The following is a 22,212-nucleotide window of genomic DNA, read 5'->3' as shown; positions in this document are numbered from 1 at the left end:
TCGTATTACTGTCCTATAACAATTTCCTATGAGTTTTAAAGGAATACATTGATCATGCAATAGTCTAGACGCACTCATCCATCTTATTCTAATTCGGTTGACAATACCATCATCTAAAAATATGGTGTAATCACTTTAGAAAATAAATATTAGAACAACCTCAAAATGCCCCTTAAAAGAAGGTAAATCTAACAATATGATGGGAAAAAATATTTTGGGAAAAGTCTCTGAAGTCTGAGCATTAGGTGTTTATTACACCTACACACATAACATTTTTTATTATTAATTTTTCTTTTCAGAAAATAATAATCATAATAATAATAATAAATAAATAAATAAATAAATAAAAATCTATGTATGTATGTGTATAAAATGTCTTCCCAGAAAAATTAGAGGGAAAAATAATTTTGTCTAAGAACATGGCCTATGCCCCACTCCCTATGTCTATCTCTCTCTTTCACTGAAAAGGGGTAGGGATGTCTTTTAACAAAAGAGGAGAGATACACATATGGAAGCACTTGGTGTAGGCTGCGCTTCTGACCGGATAACGAATTCCTAAATTAAAATATTAGAACAACCGCAAAATGCACCTTACTTATCATTGAAAATGGCTCATGAAACCTTACGTGCACAATGTCATATACATAATGTTTATACAATGCATTAAAGATGATCCAGCCAGATATTAATAGATTGTATATGATATTTCTCATATCTAGCTCAATTATTATTCTATTACATTATGGTCAGGTCAGATAAAACTATATCCAATTATGACTAAAATGACTGAAACCAAATATAGAGCGGGATATCCAAGTTTATTATACCTCTAAGAGTGTCAATTTAGAATCAGAATTAAAACGGAGTAGAATCCAAGAAAAAAAATATCATTTGATTTTGGTTCTGAAAAATGAAATCTTAATTGATTTGGTTTGGTTTAGTTTTAGATTTATTGTAAAATTGGTTTTAATTAAATCAAACGAGTAAAGTGTAATCTATATAACCCGAGCTTCAACCGAATCTAAACGACCCACAATCATGTATGTATATTTGTTAAGTTGTGTGAAAAGTTCCATTTTTTTTTTGTGTGTATGTAATTTTCTATTATTAAAAAGTATAAAATTTGACATTTTAAGACTATATCTTTAGGAGGCCATAGTTCTCTCTTGTCACTTTATTTATTTCAATAGGTTCTTTTCATTTAAACTAAACAAATTATTAAGAACATGAATGAACCAAACAAATCGAATAAAATCATTGATTTGATTCGATTTCGATTTTAAAATTATGAAAATTATTCACTTTGGTTCAATTTCAATTTTATTGTATGATGAATCGAATCAAAAAACCAGAACCAAATTGATTAATTTTGGAATCTTTTTTTTTGGTAGGAATTTTGCAATCAAAAGAAAGAAAAGGTTAAGTAACAATTGTTCAGATCTCTGCGGTATTTCTCGGTGCGGCAAAGAACGCAGCAGCCAATATCGCTTTCCGTGTGAATATAAATATGGCGGAGAAATCTCTCTTTTTTATCAGAGAACACAATAGAGAACGGATTGACGAAGTATTTGAAACTGGCTTTAAGTTTCTCCGTTCTTCTTCATCTCCTTAAACCCTAGGAGAAGTAAAGTATGCTCGAGGGAGAGGGCTAGGGATTGTCGAAGTGATCTGGTTGATGAACTAGGGTTTTGTTTATCTTTGTGAACTCAAATATGTCGAAGAGGAAATTTGGCTTCGAAGGTTTCGGAATCAACAGGCAAGCGACCTACAATTTCGAGCAACCCCAGGCTCCGCAGAGAATCTATGTTCCTCCGTCGTCACGTCCCAGTGGTCATGACAACTACGAAGATCATGACCTCGACAATATTGAATATGACGAGAGAGACGGGAGTAGGGAAGCTCTTGAGGATCAAAGTGGCAGTGGCGGTGGCGGTGGTGGTGGTGGTGGTGATGATGATGGAGAGATTGACCCTCTCGATGCATTCATGGAAGGAATCCAAGAGGAAATGAGGTCAGCTCCTCCTCCTAAAGCAAAAGATAAGCCAGAGAAGTATAGGGATGATGAAGATGACGATCCCATGGAGAGCTTCTTGAGGGCAAAGAAGGATGTTGGGTTGACTCTCGCTTCTGAGGTTCTTCATGCAGGTTATGATTCTGATGAGGAGGTTTATGCTGCAGCTAAGGCGGTTGATGCCGGGATGATTGAGTATGATTCAGATGATAATCCATTGCTTATCGATAAGAAGAAGATTGAGCCTATTCCGGCCTTGGATCATAGTTCTATTGATTACGAGCCATTTAACAAGGACTTTTACGAAGAGGGAGCTTCCATTTCAGGTCAGTTTCAAAATTCCTTCGCTTTCTAAGTGCTTCATATACTTTGAAGTTTGAACTTTGATGTACTTTCAGTTAATTCGCCCACTTTTTAGAACGATAACGGCTTGACAAATTGCAAAATTTTATTTTTGTCTAGACTTCATCCTTAGCTGCTTCGATGAATACAAATATAATTTGGGATGGAGTCTTACATATGCGTTTGCCTGTGTACCCACAAACTCTATAGTTTTTTTTTTTTTTTTTGGTGGGGGGGGGGGGATAAGAAACTTCTCTACGGATCATTCACAGGATTTTACTAGAAATAGAATGGTTGATCAAGGGTGTAATAATATATTTGATTCTTATATCAGAAACTTGGATCTGTTAAAAGTCAGGGCTATGTCATAAAACGGTAGAACTTTATTGTATTATGTGAGGCTTATGGGGGAACCTAAAGTGATGCCGGGCACAATGTACTGTGCACAAAGACGATGTCAAATTATAATTGTTGAAGAAAACATGGAGCCCTGCCTTGTGATCCTTTCAAGGTTATGAACTCTTTTTCTCAGACTAACAAAATAGGGTATTATGAAGTATTATTTTCTTTAAAGTTGTCATCTGCTTCTTTAGCAACGTTAGGTTATCAGTTCAGTTAGTTATTTGTTTGGTACAATGGTAGTTATAATTCTTCTCCCACCCTACCTCCCATTTCTTTTTTCTTTTCCCTCTCCGCTTATCTGTTTTCCAGTTTCCTGTCCAGATTTAATGTGGGAATCATCTTCAGTTATATTCTTATATTCCTTTCACAAGCTTATTCAAAGTTCTCCTTCGAATGGTCCCTGGGCATCAACCAGTTCAAAATTTCAAATATTCCGTACGAAGGAATGGCTGATGCCATTTAAGCGATCACTGCTTTGAGGGTACCTAGAGTTGGTCATTTGGGGTTCTTGGGATTCTGTCAAATCTCTCATTTCTTTTGGTCGTAGTGGTGGAGGTGCAACTTAAATTTTGGATAGGGCTCAGCACGAAACCCAGTCCAATTTAGTTAAAATTTCGGCCTGATCCTATCCAAGATTTTGGGTTTAACTTCAATTATTGAATCTCTATCTACGTTGCCACCACCCCCCCGCGTTGTGAATCCAGGTTTAAAATTGGAATTAGATCACTTATGGGCCCACCCAATCAACAAATAGTTTAAATCTAAGAATCGGTGGCAAAATCATAATGTATCAGAATTTTCAAAGGTTGTTAGGAATGTAAAGAAGATGGGACAACAAGGGGATTACTATTTATTGTTCGAGGACAAACTAGGAAGCAAAGTTAAAGCGAAGGCTAAGGGGTAATAGTAGGGTAAAGGACGGGTATTTTGAAAACTAGGGGTGAAGGAAGATCAGGAATTAAGGAATCATGGAGAGAAGAATTGTCGTCTTCCTTTTATCATTAACCCATGGCGGAAAACCTAGATTTATTGAAAGAGAGAAATCTCTATCAGTATTGTACCATCGACCTGAAAATTTGGGAGTGGATAGCTATCTTGATGCCCTATCAAACCCGACCAATGAGAACCTGATTTTACAACCAAATGGTGATCGAACTTGATGGGAAATAGACCCAGGCAGAAGTTGCAGAACCAGGTCTGCAACCCAAATTGTTTCTCTCTATGGGGAAGTTCTTCAGCCCTCAAAATCTGCAAGTTAGGTCGTCCTTCACTGTAGAATAGATTCTTAGAACTTGAGATTGATTTGGGTTGGGATAATGGAGTTCTATCCATTATCAATCTTGTACTATTGCCAGTACAGAAAAGGAAACATAAGTAATAAAGAAGGAAGGGAAAGAAGAAAGAGGAATAAGGGGGGAGAGAGAGAGAGAGAGAGAGAGAGAGAGAGAGAATCGCACGGGGGGGGGGGGAGACTGGTCACACGACCTTGCAATTACCCATCCAGCACTAAACAATTCAACTCAATCCATTCTCAAAACTGTCTGACAAATTAGGTCACATGCCTTTATATAATAAACTGAAATTAAAACTTTTCTAATTAAAATCTAAAACTGAAATCAAATGAAAATCTCATTATATCTCCTAAAACCTAGACTAAAATAGAAACACGATAAAATTCAAATATTTACCAAAATAAAATAACTTAGTCTTTCCCAAATTAAATAAATCCTAAAAGATCCTACTAGTTTTGATCCCAAATTGGATCTGGTTCATCTTCTTCTGGAAACCCATATGGGTATTGGATCGGTCCAAGGCTGTGTGTGCACTTGCATCACCCCCCTAAAATAAAATAAAAATAAAAATAAACTGTTTCAATGCAAGGGATGAGTGATCTATTCTACATATAGCTTTGTGTCATGATCATCATATCCTGTAATTCTTCAAATGCAGATTCTTTTAATTATATAGATTTAAATTTTGATGGCTAGCGCCAATTTTTCTATTTTTTTCCCCTCCAGGGATGAGTGAGCAGGATGTTGCTGATTATCGGAAAAGTTTGGCTATACGAGTTTCCGGGTTTGATGTACCAAGACCTGTTAAGACATTTGAAGATTGTGGATTTTCATCCCAGCTGATGAGTGCTATAATGAAGCAAGGGTACGAGAAGCCAACGCCAATACAGTGTCAGGCTTTTCCAATTGTGCTTTCCGGGAGAGATATCATTGGCATTGCAAAAACCGGTTCTGGAAAAACTGCTGCTTTTGTGCTTCCTATGATTGTGCACATCATGGACCAGCCTGAACTTGAGAAGGAAGAGGGTCCAATAGGAGTGATATGTGCACCTACCAGAGAATTAGCACATCAAATATATTTAGAGTCCAAAAAATTTGCAAAATCTCATGGGATACGAGTATCTGCTGTTTATGGTGGAATGTCAAAACTTGATCAATTTAAGGAACTTAAGGCAGGTTGTGAGATTGTTGTTGCTACTCCTGGGAGATTGATTGACATGCTGAAGATGAAAGCACTAACAATGTCGAGAGCAACTTACCTAGTTCTTGATGAGGCTGATCGGATGTTTGACCTTGGTTTTGAGCCACAGATAAGATCGATTGTTGGTCAGATTAGACCAGACCGTCAGACCTTACTCTTTTCAGCGACAATGCCGCGCAGAGTTGAAAAGTTAGCTAGGGAAATTCTCAGTGATCCTGTAAGGGTTACAGTAGGTGAGGTAGGAATGGCCAATGAAGATATCACACAAGTTGTCCAAGTAATTCCTTCTGATGCTGAGAAGATGCCTTGGCTTGTGGAGAAACTTCCTGCGATGATTGATAACGGGGATGTTCTAGTCTTTTCTTCAAAAAAGGCTACAGTTGATGGGGTTGAATCTCAATTAGTTGAGAAGGGTTTTAAAGTAGCAGCTCTCCATGGTGATAAAGATCAGGCTTCTAGAATGGACATTTTACAAAAATTTAAATCTGGGATATATCATGTATTGGTAGCAACTGATGTTGCTGCTCGTGGACTTGACATCAAGTCAATTAAGTCGGTTGTAAATTTTGATATTGCAAAAGATATGGACATGCATGTCCATCGTATTGGAAGAACTGGTCGTGCAGGAGAGAAGGATGGGACTGCATACACTCTTATCACACAGAAAGAGGCTCGCTTTGCTGGTGAGTTGGTAAACAGTTTGATTGCTGCTGGTCAGAATGTCCCTATGGAGTTGATGGATCTTGCTATGAAGGTGAGTTTCTTTTTTTTTCCATTTTCTTTCTTAGGGGGGAGGCTGTCATGTGCTTGTGTGGAAGTGTCCTTATCTTTCCAACCAATCCCATTTTTTGGTAGAGATTTTGCAATGAATATAAATTAATTATGCTGATGGTGTTCTTTAATAGTGAAGACTGAAGTTAAAACATTTATCGTCAAAGGCTCTAACCTCCCTATCGGATCACTTCTTTCCTGTTTTACAATTTCTAAGTGAAAGTGGTTGAATGATGGCCCCTGCTGAAGACGTCACTACCTTTACGGTCTCCCCCACCGCCACACACCCCCCCACCCAAAAAAAGAAAGAAAAGAAAACAGTGCGTGTCTTCTTTTTTCACACAATGTGACAGTGTGGATATGCATTGATATATGTGTTGTAGTCTTATCCCTGCCCAATGGGTACATTAGATTCATTTTCTTCACTCTGAAGAACTTAATGAGTTGGGATATCCATTTTGGTGTGCAAGCCTCCTTATTGTGAAACTGATGATGTTTTCCATTGCTCTTATTTATCTTATGCTTCAGTCTATTTTCCTTTTTTTCTGTGGGGGTTGGGGGTTGGAAGAGTGGATTTCTGGCACATACAAAGCTGAGTGTCAGTCTGGCATGGTTGCTGTGTTGAAATTTAGGTAGGGCTCAATTCTGTGGATGTGTTCTCTCAGACTATTCTGATTTCTCCATGTTGCAATATATTGCTTTGGAGGTTCTGTGAAAAGGACACATCTGTTTGGAACTGTTAAAAAAAGAGTGACCTTTGAAAAACAAGGGAAAGATCACACTTAAAAAATCAAAAAGAAAAGAAAAAGGGGAAAAATCCCATATGCTGTGGACCATATACTTCCAAGCTTACATGTGCTGGGGAGCTTTCTTCTCTCACTGCATCTCATTTTTCTTTTTATATATATATATATATATATATATTTTTGGGGTGTGTGTGTTATGAGCAGTTTGAAAAGGGTTTTTTTTTTGGGGGGGGGGGGGGAGATCAGTCCTTGTAGATTTGGATGTATAGGGACATTGTGCTTATTCTTTGGCATTTTTCTGTAATATTTAGGATGGAAGATTCAGGTCGAAACGCGATGCGAGGAAAGGATCTGGTATGAGTTATTCTATCCTTGCAACAATCTGTCCCCTATTGATTGTATAATGGGTATTACTTCTGTTGGGTTGTAGAAACCACTACCTCATGATCTTGTTTTCTTAAATTCTCTTTGGTTTCCATGGTTCTTGCCATATTTTTTTCCCTCCCCTTTTATGGGAAGAAGAAAACCCATGAAATACAAAATGGGAATGATAAAATTCTATGCAATATTTTAAAGATTTCGTTTGATGAAATATTTCTTTTTGCTAAAAGGGAATGAAATACATGATCATCTTTTTCAAGATATATATTTTCTTGGACAGGTGGGAAAAAGGCAGGAGGGAGGGGAAAGGGAGGTGGTGGCAGTGGGCGAGGGGTGCGTGGTGTGGATTTTGGCTTGGGTATTGGATATAGTCCAAATCCATCAAATCCATCTCCTCCATCAGTTCAAAGTCGATCTGCTGCTGTTAATTCGCTGAAAACAGGGATGATGGCGCAGTTCAGGAACAGCTTTGTAGCTGCATCGTCTGATTCTCTGAGCCAGGGAGCAAATAGTAATCCCAACGCATATGCTAACAAGAGGCCAGTGCTAACTGGTTTTGTTTCTGGTGGTTCAATTGGTGGGGACATAAATAAAACACAACCAACAAGTTCATTGAATCCTGCTCCAACGTTTGCAACCAGTTCTGCAAATTCCAGAGAAAATAGAAGTCAGAAAAATTCTGAAAGGTTAGCTTTCTGAATTCACTTTGGTGTCGTAACTTTTCATTCCACTGAATTTATTATGCTGAAAATTATTTTATTATTTCCAAAATTTGCAGCTCTAGAGATAGGCCTAGGGAAAGGCGAAGGCCATCAGGTTGGGATCGATAAATCTACATGGGAGATGAGAACTGCTTTCTTTCCATGATTGACTTGTTCTCTCCTGCAAGATTTTCAGACCACCCTTGTATGTATTAGTATTCTTACCTTGGCTCTTTTTTCCTTCTTAATAGAGCTTGAATGTAGGCCTTAAATTGATTGCATAATTTTTAATGTTTTTAGACCCTATAATTTATTTTTTTGGAAATTCCTTTTGAAAATTTTAGCTTACTCTTTTTTTGTTCCCCTTTTTACCTCTAATAAATTTCTCTGCAACATCCAAGTTCCTTATGGTTGACAGGTGGAATAGGTTGTGGCTTATCTAAAATACACATGCTTCCGTCACCCCTTCCATTCCCCTCCAATTTTTTCCCCCTTCTATATGCGTTTTCCATCCAGAAAGGGTCATTTGATCTCTCCCCAAACTCTCAATTCAGTATTTGCTGGTTTGCTGAAATTTGTTTCCGTTTGTTTGGTATGTACAAATTTGCTATCAATCATGTCTTGGTCAGAGTGAACGGAACTTTGACATTAACAGAAGCATGAAGATTTTGGTCTTCCTACACAATTTACTTTTGGCAGAATTTGTTTGTTTCTGATTTTAAAAATCCATTCTTAAACTTGGGGGAAGTTGCGTGTTATCTGTAGCGGTAGACTGGTAATGCAAATTTTTTTCTTATTTTTTAATTAATTAATTAATTAATTTTTTTAATGATTATTAGTTCCTAGTCCAGGTGTTCATGGCACAACAGAAGCATGTCGAGAATTTGTTTTTCTGATTTAAAAGTCCATTCTTAAACTTGGGGGAAGCTGTGTGTTATCCATGGTGGAAGTGCAAACATTTTAAAATTATTTTTTTAGAGTAATTTGTGAATTTCACACCTAAACTTGGTTGCAGATTCGGTTATCAAGTAAGCTTGCTCCTTGCAGTCGGTTATCCTTGTTTAGAGTTTGGACTAAGAAACCATGCCAAAGTTGCTGTTATTTTGATGCACCTTGCTCTGCCCCTAATGTTTCGGGTTTGTTTTTACCCCTAATCGTTTATGGGACTGAAACTTGGCTCAGTGGGATGAGTGTGGTCCTCTACTCCATGGCTGCCCTGCCAACCATTTGGTAGAGGCTTTTTGGGTGATTACATATACGTAGCAAATCTGAAATCTGGACGTACATACTAGGACTGAGTTTGTCTTAAGCCATGGGGTAGAGAAAGGAATTCTTGCACCAATGGCCATTATTGCACTTGGATAATTGGATTGGTGTCTGGGAACAGTGAAGGGTATTCGGACCTCAAAATATTGGGGGACGGGGAAACTTACTGGAGTACAGGGACTCTTTAGCCTGTTGAAGAACATCTGTTGTTCATTTAGTTAGATTTACCCAGTGGTGACAAATAATTTACTCCCACAAAGATCCTATATCAATTAGGGATGCTCGCGTTGTGTGAAGATTGGATCAGCAGTGAAACTGTTTTAGTCTGGTTGATACCTGAACAATCCGAACAATTTCCAAAGAAAAAATTAATGGAAAATATACTATGTAATTTTCTCTACCAGGTGGTGTTCAATCCAAGTGTCGGAATCATGGTTTGTTATTTTCTATGACCATGATATGGATTAGGACCGAGTTTCCTTTAGCGATTTGTGATCGTGATGGAGGAACCACGACGGTAAGAGGAGTCGAACTCAGAACCACATGCTTCTTGAGGCAAAACCCCTACCATCTGGGCTACGCCCTTGGTGTTACTCTCTTGTAGGTGCTTAGATAATTGCCACCGAAGAAAAACAAAACTTCTTTTCTTGGGATCCTTCCTTGCATCATTATGCCTAGTGAAGTATAATGTTACACTATTTGCTATTTGGTAATATATGAGATATAGTCAATACGATTGAGGACTCCATTCATTTCAATGACGAAATTTAAATTTTATATCTAATGGAAGTGAGGAAAGTTGCTTGAACTCTAATTCAAAATTTTAGTAAAATTATCAAATTGTTATCATATTGAGATGAATATAAAATGCAATTGACATCCACTTCTCTCATTTTAATTTGAAATTGTATTAATGACACACTCTTGCCTGGTACTCTGTCACATGGATTAACCCATGTGCTATCATGTGGTAAATAGTGACAATACCTTATTAGACAGAAATGAAAACCCAATTTTTTTAATGTCATAAAACTCTCTTCTAGTGGATTTCATTTGGGATTTTTTTCTTCTTGACAACTCGTTGTGACCTTTTAAGTCTTTGGGACAAATAGGCAAGGGTGCATATTGTTATAATAAAGTGGTGGGAAAAGGTTAATCATGCTGCTAGGGTGTCTAGTCTGTGTCACTTTCTCTCCTCCCTTTTGAAATGATCCTAATGTTCCTCTCATCGTAACTCTCTCATTGGTTGAACTGTTGCCCGACGTTAGTTTTATTGGTTTTGTGGTTTCCTAATTTTTTCGTTGGATAAAAAAAATCTGAAGTAACATGTTATGCCATTCTAAACTCTAAAAGCTGCCTTTGTCTTACATGCTTTTTTTTTTTAAATTTTAAAATACACATGTGAAATAATATAATTTTACTCATTGAAAAAAAAAAATGCATACAAAAAAGAGGCGGAAAGTAAGATTAAAATAAAAAATTTTAACGGGGATTCTTAGCATAGCTTACCACCCAAATACCTTTATTGCAGAAAAGTGTGACTTTCTTGTAATATATATATATATATATATTTTACTGTCATATATGCCTGAAGTGGGGTTTTTTTTTTTTTGGTCTTTATTATTACTTGTTACTTTATCTGGATCCACAAAAATGAAACTCTCTTCTCTACACGGACACCAGGTCTTGTCACCATCATTAAGGATATTGAGTTTGGAATTGTGAATGGAATCACTTGCAAAATTTCGGAAGTCCAAGTGATATCTAACCCAAATCCATATTGCACGGCTCCGATGATCACACAAAGCTTAAACTCTCTTATCAAAACAAATGTCATGGATAAGCAAAAGAATATGTTTGCATGGGTTTTAGCTTTTATTTTTCAAAAAAGAGACATCTCATGTGAAGCAAACTATGTAGACACGAAAAAATGGTGAGGCTGAGGCGCTAGGTTTTCTAAAGGGGTAGCAAGGGCAAGGATCAACAAGTGGTCGATCAATGCAGTATAGAGTGACGTAGACATTCTCAAAAAGTTTTTTTGACAAAGAATTTGACAAACTGTTAACTTTATGGCGAAGAACCCTAATTATTCTAAACTATGAGATGGACAATTATCATATTTACCCTATGTTTGGTTTGCTAAAGACTAATAGTATCTTAAAAAACTTGAAATCTATGGCTTATGAAGCATTATTTAGTAGGAAGCGAATATTTAGGACAGACATGGCATGTATATAAATTATGCTATCTAATGCTTTTATCTTTTGTTTGGCTGAAAAAAAAAATATTACATGGAGTAAAAGAAACATGTAAAATCCCATTTGCAGAAAGATATCACAATGAAGCAAACAGGTCTGAAGTGGGTTCGCTGGATGCATGGATCAATTTTCCAAACAAGCCTTCTAAATTAGGGTTTTACTTTTCTTGTTTCTATTCCTAGAACTCAAGTTGTACACATCTCGTTTTCTTGGCATCTGCCTTTTCATGGATATTTTGTGGCTGACGCAAACAATAAAACTGCAATAACCTGGAGTAACTATTATGGGCCGAACCCCTCAGTCAATATATTCTTAAACTCATTCTCTACCCAACCTCAGTAAAATTATGATACATTGATTTGGAATCATCCAAAAGGGTGGAGAGAGAGAGAGAGAGAGAGAGAGAGAAAGAAGTAATGTGTTGGAGTGCATGCCCGGGTCCTCCAACTGCTGAATGCTGTGCTAGGCACGTTGGAGAAGATCTTTACACCATAACTAGGGCTATACAATGTCCATGGGAAAAGAGGACAGATTCAGTTTGCCTTTGGGCATTGTGCTTCATCTCTGAGAACTCCTCTGCCTTGATGCTGAAAAGCATTTGGGCACATTTCCAAGCAAGGCTCCTTGAGGGTCTTATCCTCTGCATGCTGAGGAGGAAGAACACCAAATTGGAACTGCCAAACACAATTTAAACCCACGTGTCCATAAGTGGCGAATTCTAGACTATAAATGAGGTTAAACAAATAACACAAGCTTCAACAAACAGGTTGTAAATTCAATTCTCAAATATTCATGAGCTGGACAAATGAAGTTCTCTTGTTCACTACTATCATCTGAAAACTGTTTATGAAACTGGACTTTATACTAATAGGTATGCAAGAAAGTTTATACATAAGATATGGTCAAGTCAGTTTTAGTACTTGCTGCAACATCAGAAAATAAAACACATTAGCCTATTGTCTTAACAGTAGACTGAATTACAAAATGATTGATATAGTACAGCTACCTACATAAATGTGTCAAATACTAGATGCTGCAAATTGAAACAGAACATCAAACACTACAAATCTAAACCTTAATAACTGACCCAGCGAACCATTTTACCTGACAGCTATAGTCACTGAAGTTAGGTTCCATCAGTAAAGGAACACCCATGTAGTCCTTGAAGAAAGTCTGGAGGGACAAACACGTGTAAACAATTCGAAGGAATCAAATATAAGAAGGGCACCCCTTACACATAAATATAAAAGGTAAAATTTGTCCGCTTTTTATGCATAAAAAGTAAACTTCCATCTCCTTTCTAAGCATATAGAAAGTAAAAAATTTGCATTTTGGCGGTTAAAAAAACACACTTTTTAGGGGATGTCTAGAATTTATTCCACCCTCTCCCCATGAGATATGATTTTTCATAGTTACAATATTTATAAAGGGGTGTACCTTCTTGTCACCAAGGTAGTGAAGCGAGAAGTTATAACCTTCTTTTGATTGTCCCTTGTATTATTATCAAAAGTCATTTAAATCGGGATAAAAAAGGATTTTCAAAATAAGTTGAAAGTGACTTATCCTTATGTCATTTTCAAGACTTGTAAAATGACAAGATTTACCCTTGTTGAAAGAAAAAAAGTGACTATAATAAAGGGAAAAAAAAAAAAAAAGGTCAGAAGTTAGAACCTTTTCACCAACCTTAATTACAATAAGATTTTCCCTTTATATAAAAATCCAGCTACAAGCCTTCTCTATCATAAGATACAATGGATTTTCGTAAAGGAACAAGACTTTCATTTCAATTGTTTTGTTTTTGATATTGTTGATCCTGGATCCATGTTGTCAAATATTAAACTTTCAGGTAGCCCGTACTTGGGATGCCTACCAATGTGATTGCCAGACCAGCTAAGGACTTAAGTGGCCTAAAATTGCATTGATACTACAGTATGACTTTGAAGAATGGGAACCATTTCTTAAGCCAATATAACAAATTTGCGTCTGCGAATAATTAATTACTGGGAACCGATTCTCCATGAATTCTTGAAAGAAACTTCTGCAATCCTTTTCATGTCCTCTTTTTTCATTCAGCATAAATGAACATCTAACATGCATTATGTGTTCAGACTCTTCCTAATAAAACTATGTGTTAATCCCAAAACTTCTGCATTTATATATTCATTTCCTAAATTTATATAAATAATACAATTCTTATGATATGTTTAAGAATAAAACTTCTTTGCGTGAATTCCCAATCTACATATTCAGCAATTGACCTTGCCAGGTTAGCTTCCCAACAAGATATGATTTGTACTTCCATATCCATATTGGTCTGAGAAGTGACTTTGCAAATGGGAATCCCCTTGTTCAGTAATAAATAAACTAAATGCGAAGATCATAAACAATAGTAGAATATTTAAACTGTGAACTAGAGTGCTATCTACATTCTCTACATAGTTACTTTATCAGCACTAACCTGTGTTGGCAGCTTACATGTATTTAAACAAATTGCCACACATTTGCTTTCTTCCAAATATTTGCATCTTTCTACCAACACCTACATCATTAATCCCATTGACAGCAAAGGTAAGTTTCACTGAAGGAAGAGCCAAATAATACAAAATAAATAGACCCCAATTCAATTAGATAAAATGCTGGAACTGCTAATTAGTACCCCGCTTCTACAAGATGATCCATTAGGAAGATCAATGGTGTTAATCTTGCAATTACCCATGAGCCACTGGCAAGAGAGTGCAGTTACCCTTGCTTCAAAACACAAATTTTGGTGATCACTACACTTAAGATGATAAAAGAACCAATTGAGCAATTACCTCATCTGAAATATACAGATAATCAAAAAAAAAAAAAAAAAAAAGGTAGGAAAAATTAACTCACCAACCATCATGGCAGCAACTTTTCCACTCCCTAAAGGTGCTATTAGCATTTTAAAAAGTTCTAGTAGAAAAGGAGGAAACAGTGATCTCAATATTCGTACCTGCAATCATTCACAGGCATAGTTGGAAACAAGAAATAGATATATGACCAAGAATGTTTTGAACCTCAGTAAACATATCTATGCTTAGTATTTCAGTCTTTCAAGATTATTATGTTATTCAACTCGGGCAAACTTTGGTTGCTCTGTTCATCACAGTACTACCTAAAGTTGGAAACAAGTAATTGGTAACTTAGATACCGCTGCTTCCTGAGTTTCAGAATTAGTTTGGCCTTTCATCATAAGACAGTTCACCACTTCAATGAGTCCATCATATCCAGGTTTCTCGGAATCCCATCCAATCTCCTGCATTTTAAATCACAGGTTATTCCAAACTACGATTCATAGGGTTAATAATAATATTCGAGATGATATCAACGCACCTCCACCATCTTTTTCCGGAACAAAGTTAGAAGCAAGTCATCGATAATGCCTGGCTTGTATTCAGCTTTCGAAGATGCGATTGTGACCTTACCCTAGAAAGCGAGGAAGAAACCAAATTTAATCGAGAAACGAGTAACCGATTGAAATAATGTAGAGACATAACAAAAGATATGGAGAATTCGTACCGATTCGGATCCAATTGAAGAGCATGACACGCGAAATTTGCGTTGAAGGGAAAACTGTGGAGGAGAACAGAAGCTGGGGGGATGAGAAAGAGCGAGAAGCTTCATTAGAGAAGAAGAAGAAGAAGAAGCTCTGCTTCACTTCTCTTCCTCAACTGTGGTGACTGGTGATTGAATCCAAATCTCCCAAGTCCACATTTTTATCGATATATGGATTCCAAAAAACGCAACTCACATGTGCGACTTTAGTTAATTTATAAATTAAAATCGAACTTATAGACAGTCTGGTAGACTCGTACCATATCTTGAGACACTGCGAATTCATTGCCTTCTTTCGAAAGTCCAAAACCCTAGCTAAACCCTAGAATAGCTGAGAAGTCAGAAGGGTTGAAAGCCGGAACCGGACCACATCCGAGAGAGAGAGAGAGAGAGATATGGAGAAGGGGAAGAAAGCTTGCAGCATCATTTTATGGAGAGGAACAGCGTCGTTGAGAAGGTTATCGACGGCGACAGTGGCGGCGACATCGTCGGCGGCGAAAGACAAAGAGACTTCTCTCTACCGTCGATTGTCTGCCTTAGGCGGTAGTGATCTGAAAGTGGCTGATACTCTTAACGAATGGGTGAGCGAGGGCAAACCTGTTCGGAGATTCGAGGCTATTGGCTACATCAATCAGCTCCGCAAGTACAAGAAATACGAGCACGCTATCCAGGTAATATATTGAGTTTAACATTCATCTTTCATTTGTTTTCTACGTTCATTGCATTCTACATACAAATGCTTGTGCACATCGAGTCATGATCACATTAATAATATTAAGCATTTCTTGATGATGAATATCCCTAGTGTTTGTTTGGTTAGTTTTAAATGGAGTCTCTTAATTCATATAACATAGTTTTGGCCATTTCTTTTATAATTTACTTGTGGGATCACTCAACATTTCAGGGTGTCTCATTGTTAGATTATCTATGAACATGGGTATGGTCTCTGTTAAGGATTTCACTGGGTACTAGGAATGCTTCAGAGTTTGTAGAACCAGAGAACGTGACTTATGAACTGGCTTTCGTGGCAAGATCTGAGCAGGGCATAGTATTTTTTCTTGGTAGGTAGTAGGGTATACTGGATATGGGTTTTTTATATCCTGAAGTTTAAAGAAATTAATTCGTCTCTCATAAGGAAAAAAAGGGAAATATTAATTGGAATTTCTCAATTTAAACTTTTTATTTATGAGTGAAGAATGAATAATATTCTTAATAAAAGAATAGAAGTAAAAATGTTAGTGTGTACATGATAGCATGAGTTCAAGAATGTCTATATATATATATATATATATATATATCTGTTAAAGTGTTCAATATATTGCTAATTTTAAGATCAGATAGAGCTAAACATTGAGTGTATTGTGAATATCAACGCACAGCATTTGGTTGAATCCAGGGTGTCACCTCTCAACAATAAAATTAATTTTGTGTCTAAAACTAACGGATTACGGTATATGTGGACTAATCAGCAAGCCTTGAGAAAGTTAATACTGATATGATCTGATGTTTTGCTAAAGATTCTTTTGAATTGCAGTTATAGTAATGACTATTGCAGCTTCAATCTTTGGAACTTCTCTAATATACCTTTTTTCCGATACACAGCTGTTGGAATGGATAGAGAACAGGGGTAGGAAGTTTACTCATGGGGATCATGCAATACGTATAGATCTTCTATCAAAAGTCAAGGGAGTAGCTGCAGCTGAACAATATTTCAACGGTCTTAGGGAATCTGCAAAAACCAAGGAAACCTATGGAGCACTCCTTAACTGTTTCTGCCAAGAGAAAATGACAGATAAGGCGATGGCCCTATTTAAGGAGATGGAAAGACTGAAGTTTGCTTCTACTTTAGCCTACAAAAATCTCATGTGCTTACGCATGAGTTTGGGTGAGCACAAGAAGGTCCAACAACTAGCACAAGAAATGAAGCAGAAGAATATACCACAAGATGTTTTTGTGTATAATATATTGATGAACAGCTATGCCTCTTTAAAAGACATTGAAGGAGTGGAGAGAGTTATGGAGGAGATGAAAGCAGCAGATGGGATCCAAATTGACTGGGCCACCTATGCTAACCTAGCAACAATATATGTCAAGGCAGGACAAATTGACAAGGCCAATACAGCTCTTACAGAGCTTGAGAAAATGGATAACCTTCGAGATCGTGATGCGTTCCTTACTCTCATTAGCTTATATGCACAGACTTCTAATTCATTGGGTGTCAATCGGGTTTGGAAGTCTCTGAAGTCAGCCTTCCCAAAGACCATCAACAGCAGTTATCTGGTCATGCTTCGAGCTCTCTCCAGATTGGGAGATATGGATGCCCTTAGCAAGTGCTGTGAGGAATGGGAATCTGCTTGCTCGATCTATGACGTCCGGTTAGCAAATGTCCTTATAGATGCTTACCTCAATCGCGGTATGATTAAAGATGCTGAGTTGGTTGGTGAAAGGATCAAGAAAAGGGGTGCCAAGCCTGACTTTAGGACATTAGAGATGTTCATGACTTACTATTTGAAAAACAAGCAGCTGGATTTGGCGCTAAAATATGTGGACATGGCTGCTTCTAAAGTGAAAGCTGAAAAGAGTGAGTGGAAGTTGAACCAAGAAACTTTAAATTTGTTTCTGAAGTATTTTGAAGAGAAGAAGGATGTCGATGGTGTAGAGAAGTTCTACGACAGCTTGAAGCAAGCTGACCGTGTTAGTACAAAAGTCTATGAATCTCTGCTTCGGACTTATATTGCTGCTGGTAGAATTGAATCCCAGATGCGTAAGAGGATAAAAGATGATGGGATTGAGATGAGTTCTGAGACAAAGAAGTTGCTTGAGAGGGTCTGCCCATCGTAAGGTTATAGTGCCAGTTAAAGAGTACCTTAAAGTAAAACCCAAATGATTGTGGCTTAATGGTTCTCTGCAAATTCCATGATCTCAGTGGTTGAGTTTTTTATGACTCTCTGATTGAAACTGTTTTGACACAGATTCTCGCTCAATTGCAGTCGTCTTTTTATCAAGCAGTCTAAAAGCTGTGGAGTAAAAAATTAAGCTACCCAGTTTTGGTTATGATCAAATAAATTTGTTCTCAAGATACCTAATTGTGCTTTTAAACAGACGATGTTTATGAAATATGCATTTGAGCTTTGGTTTTAACTTGTAATCTGTAAACTATTTTGGTGTATGCACAAGAATTTGTTACCAGGTTTTTCCAGGAAGCTTGGTAACACTTTTTCTCTTGAACTTTCACAAGCTTGTGTATTTTGTTGTCTTGATCAAGTTGAACTGTGGAACCTCCAATCTTTGATTCTTTCAGGTCATGTAATTTCCAAATGTAAATTGATGATTTTTGTTCAGTTGAACTGTCTCTGGTAAGAGTAAGAGACTGAATTTCATCTTCCCTCTTTCTCCACGAGTCAAGGAAAACTTGATTTTTTTTTTTGGCCCGCTGTGGATTGTATGGCCCTCCGTGTAGACTCTGCATAAGTGGTGAAGACCAACTCTAGCCCTTTGTGCAGGGAAGAAGAAGAGTCGAACTCTGAGAGGTTTTATAAACCAGGAATGGATATCAGGATCAGTCCCGGCTGAATCAATCTGGATTGGATTAGAATTGGTGAAATAGGCAAAAACTCCCGGCTGAATCAATCTGGATTGGATTAGAATTGGTGAAATAGGCAAAAAAAACCCCTAAGAGATTGGTATTGAGGTTTGAAAAAAAAAAAATACAAAACTAAGGTTTTTTGGTGTAAAGAAACAATGGTTAATAAATCATAATATAACTTCATTTCAAGTCACATGAAATCTCTTTTGTAAGCAACGTGGGGTTCAGCCCCATATGGTTTGTTGTTGATGCAAGGTGATCTCTCTTTTCTCTCTCTCTCTCTAAGGGGGTGGGTGAACCGGTGGAAGTTTTATTTTTCAAATGCAGAAGGCTTGAACCTTGGCAGGATTATGGTTCTAAATCTCGGGTTAAACGAAATTTAGATCAAAATTTTTCTAGATCTCGAGTTGAATGAAATTTAGATAAAAAATTTTAAAACTTGGTCGAAATCAGGTATTTTTTTTTTTCTAGGTTATTTCTAAAATTTTGACCAATTACCCAAAGCTTTGTTATCACACATCAGAGAACTGGCCCGATTCAAAATGAACCAAGACGCTTATAAAAGTTTCCCATTTCATGTAGAGTTCAGAGAGAGAGAGAGAGAGAGAGATAATGCAAAGGAACCCTAGGCCGGCGTTACTGTGGGTTAAGGAGGTGACGACGAGAAGACTGTGTACGGTAACAGTAAGGCCTCCGAGTCGGACTAAGCCGTCGTCGTCACTCGGGGCTAACATTCTGAGGGGATCGAAAGAGGCTTCTTCTCTTTATCACCGAATCACAGCTTTGGGCACCAACAGTGAAGGCGTTATCCGCACACTGGACCAGTGGGTGGACGTTGAACGCAAGACCTTGTGTACTTACGACATCACCTGTTTCATCAATCAGCTTCGCAGATACAAGCAATTCAACCACGCACTCCAGGTATCTCTCTCTCTCTCTCGATTTAGGATAGTTAGCTTTCATGAAAATTTCTGCAGCCAGTTCTCAATTTTGGATACAGTTACGTGATCAGTATTGATTGTTTCGATTTTTCTGCGTGATCCTATCTTATTGGGCTGTAGGTTTCGTTGATGCGTTTAGATTTCGTGGATTTTTTTTTAGCTAAAATGATCCTTCTTCATTTCCTGCCAAAACAGCAAAAAAAAATTTGATTTTGTTCCTCATTTTCATCTCCCCCTTTTTTCCCTTTGCAAAATACCTTGTTTACTTCAAAACAGATACCCAATTTGGGGGAAAATGTTTCTCTTTTTCACTTCTTTGCTAATGAAAATTTTAATGCATTTCACTTCCAACCAAATGGAGCTAATTTTGATATTCTTGTACTATTTTTTTTGATAGTTGAAGAACCAGTTCCCGGTCTATCAAAACTAAGAATTACTTACTACACCCCCTCCCAAAAAGAAAGAAGAACTCTTTGAGTTACTTCTAGATATAATTGTTATCAACAAGCCTTCCAAAGAGTCAACGAGTCATGATAGTCCATGTTTCTATTGTGCAGCTATTGGAATGGTTAGAAAAGAAAGGTGTTCCCTTATCACACAGTCACCATGCGAAGAAGATAGATCTCCTATACAGATCCAAGGGTGTTATGTCATCGGAGAAATATTTTATGGAGCTTCCTAGCCCTACAAAGAATGACTACCTATATGGGGTACTTCTGAATTGTTATTGTCGAGAGAAAATGGTTGATAAGGCAATGGAACTAGTCAAGAAAATGAAGGAACTGAACTTTGATGCAACTACTTTTGCATATAACAGTCTAATGACCCTATACGTGAAGTTGGGTGAGCCTGAGAAGGTTCCCCTTCTAGCACAAGAGATGAAGGAGAGACGAGTACTGCCAGATCTTTGTAGCTATCATTTGTTGATGAGCAGTTATGCTTCTTTAAAAGATATTGAAGGAATGGAGAGAATTGTGGAGGAAATGAATGCAGGGGGAAGGATTGAACCTAAGTGGTCTGTGTATGCCAATCTGGCTTCTCTTTACATTGCATCCAACCTCTTTGAGAAGGCTGAGTTGGCTCTTAAAGAGATTGAGAAAAGAAAAAAAAGTATGGATCGATTGGCCTTTCATTTCCTCCTTAGCATGTATGCTAGTATTGGCAAAGCAAGTGAGGTTAGTCGTGTGTGGCAAACTTTAAAATCTGCATTTCCAAGGACTACCAACTTGAGCTATCTCACTATGCTTCAAACCCTTGCGAGACTGAATGATATGGATGGACTCAGAAATTGCTTTGAGGAATGGGAGTCAAATTTCTTGACCTATGACATAAGGTTGGTCAATGTTGTCATACTTGCTTACCTTAAGCAGGACATGATTGAGGAAGCTAAGCTGATTTTTGAAGGTGCCATAAATAGAGGATCGAAGCCCAACTCTGCAACCTTCATGATGTTTGTGGATTTCTATATGAAAAACAAACGTACAAATTTGGCACTGAAGTTTTTGGAGAAAGCCATTCTAGATGTGAAGGAGCATGAACGGGAGCTGTACGAAGAAAGAGCACAACAGCTTAAGAAGCAATTTGAGAAAGAAAATGATGTTGGTAGCACTGAGGAGCTCCAGAAGATCTTGAAGCAGGCTAAGCTTTCTCAGGGAGAACTTTAATTTTTCTGATGGGAAGGCTCAGCCTAAGATTTGCCAGTAGAGGAAAGCAGATTGCAATGGTTGTCTCTGAGGCAAGCTGTTTGTGTTCCTTAATGGATCGATCATCTTTCGAGCCTTTACTCACTGTTGATGGGTGAAAACCAAGCATGAGAAGTTGAAAACCACTTTCATGAAGAAATGCATTTCAACTCAATTCCCAAATAAGAAAAATGCCAGTGATGCAAGTTCCATTGATACTGTGAAATTTTGAAGTTTGTCAGTGTAAGAAATATTTTACTCATGATTTGATGACCATGAATGGAAATTGCCATTTTTTAACTATGTTATTCTTACAGAATTTTCAAATTCACTGAAGCAGCGAGCAATGGTTTGTCTAATCTCTTTTTTAGATATTGAACTTGTATCTCTTGATGAACAAGAAGATGACCAGAAAGGGGGCATCCATTTGCCACTAACCCCTTTCCTGGTCAGGAGCAAGGGGGAGGGGAGGGGTCTTTCTGTTAATTAAGATTATATGTATTGCACAAGCTGTTTGTTTTTCCTAATGAAGTAGGAGAAAGAAGAAAGCAATCTTTTTGCCCTAAGGTGCTGACCCAGAACCATCCCATTTAGTTAGTGGGACAAACTTAGGTCTTGGTCCTGATTATTAATGGGGCCTGACGGTATCGGTTCCTAAACGGTTTTGGACAACTAGAACAGGGAGAAGAACTTTAATATCAGGCCCAAGTTTGAAGAGTTTGTTTAACGCCACAAGAGGAGCATTCGTCAAAATTTGAGCTCTAACAGAGACTCCCACGGCCAACCGTAGGCTTCCTCCTATTTCAGCGACATTCGAACTTTGGTTCTAAATCTGATTTCAGATTTGAATCTGTGTGATCCTCACTGGGGTTGGGTAGTTGCTACCTAGCCTTACATCAGACTGGTACACGTTGAGAGGGAAAGTGTGAGGGATATGGGTGCTGCAACTTGGATTCCAAAGATGTTTTCCGATAAGCAGTGACGAGTTTGGGGACTGGAGATTAATGTTCGCGGTGGTCCTTAAAGTCGCAGGACTTGGTTTGTTCTCAGTTT

General features: G+C 37.6%; 4 protein-coding genes across 4 annotated transcripts; 3 read left to right on the top strand and 1 right to left on the bottom strand.

The window, feature by feature from the left end:
* Positions 1-1,445: 1,445 nt before the first annotated feature.
* On the top strand, positions 1,446-8,195 carry LOC122072060 (DEAD-box ATP-dependent RNA helicase 24). Its single transcript, XM_042636600.1, has 5 exons — positions 1,446-2,337; positions 4,774-6,002; positions 7,077-7,119; positions 7,427-7,832; positions 7,925-8,195. Exons 1-5 carry the CDS (start codon positions 1,713-1,715, stop codon positions 7,974-7,976), a joined length of 2,355 nt encoding a protein of 784 aa, XP_042492534.1. The 5' UTR covers positions 1,446-1,712; the 3' UTR covers positions 7,977-8,195.
* A 3,430-nt stretch (positions 8,196-11,625) lies between these two features.
* On the bottom strand, positions 11,626-15,099 carry LOC122070103 (beta-carotene isomerase D27, chloroplastic). The gene is made up of 8 exons (XM_042634214.1): positions 14,915-15,099; positions 14,729-14,821; positions 14,547-14,651; positions 14,249-14,348; positions 14,028-14,119; positions 13,830-13,910; positions 12,476-12,544; positions 11,626-12,045 (listed from the first exon to the last, which is right to left on the bottom strand). The coding sequence occupies exons 1-8, from the start codon at positions 15,017-15,019 to the stop codon at positions 11,905-11,907; spliced, it is 786 nt and encodes a 261-aa protein (XP_042490148.1). The 5' UTR covers positions 15,020-15,099; the 3' UTR covers positions 11,626-11,904.
* Positions 15,100-15,209: 110 nt separating this feature from the next.
* On the top strand, positions 15,210-18,250 carry LOC122070088 (pentatricopeptide repeat-containing protein At4g01990, mitochondrial-like). Its single transcript, XM_042634191.1, has 2 exons — positions 15,210-15,621; positions 16,553-18,250. The coding sequence occupies exons 1-2, from the start codon at positions 15,346-15,348 to the stop codon at positions 17,789-17,791; spliced, it is 1,515 nt and encodes a 504-aa protein (XP_042490125.1). The 5' UTR covers positions 15,210-15,345; the 3' UTR covers positions 17,792-18,250.
* An 854-nt stretch (positions 18,251-19,104) lies between these two features.
* LOC122070095 (pentatricopeptide repeat-containing protein At1g60770-like) lies at positions 19,105-21,462 on the top strand. The gene is made up of 2 exons (XM_042634203.1): positions 19,105-19,457; positions 20,035-21,462. Exons 1-2 carry the CDS (start codon positions 19,149-19,151, stop codon positions 21,139-21,141), a joined length of 1,416 nt encoding a protein of 471 aa, XP_042490137.1. The 5' UTR covers positions 19,105-19,148; the 3' UTR covers positions 21,142-21,462.
* The last annotated feature ends 750 nt before the right edge of the window (positions 21,463-22,212 follow it).

The sequence above is a fragment of the Macadamia integrifolia genome, chromosome 2 (genome assembly GCF_013358625.1).
Source record: "Macadamia integrifolia cultivar HAES 741 chromosome 2, SCU_Mint_v3, whole genome shotgun sequence".
Taxonomy (NCBI): domain Eukaryota; kingdom Viridiplantae; phylum Streptophyta; class Magnoliopsida; order Proteales; family Proteaceae; genus Macadamia; species Macadamia integrifolia.
Note: the sequence above shows the minus strand (reverse complement) of the source record. Positions and strands in the feature narration are given on the sequence as shown.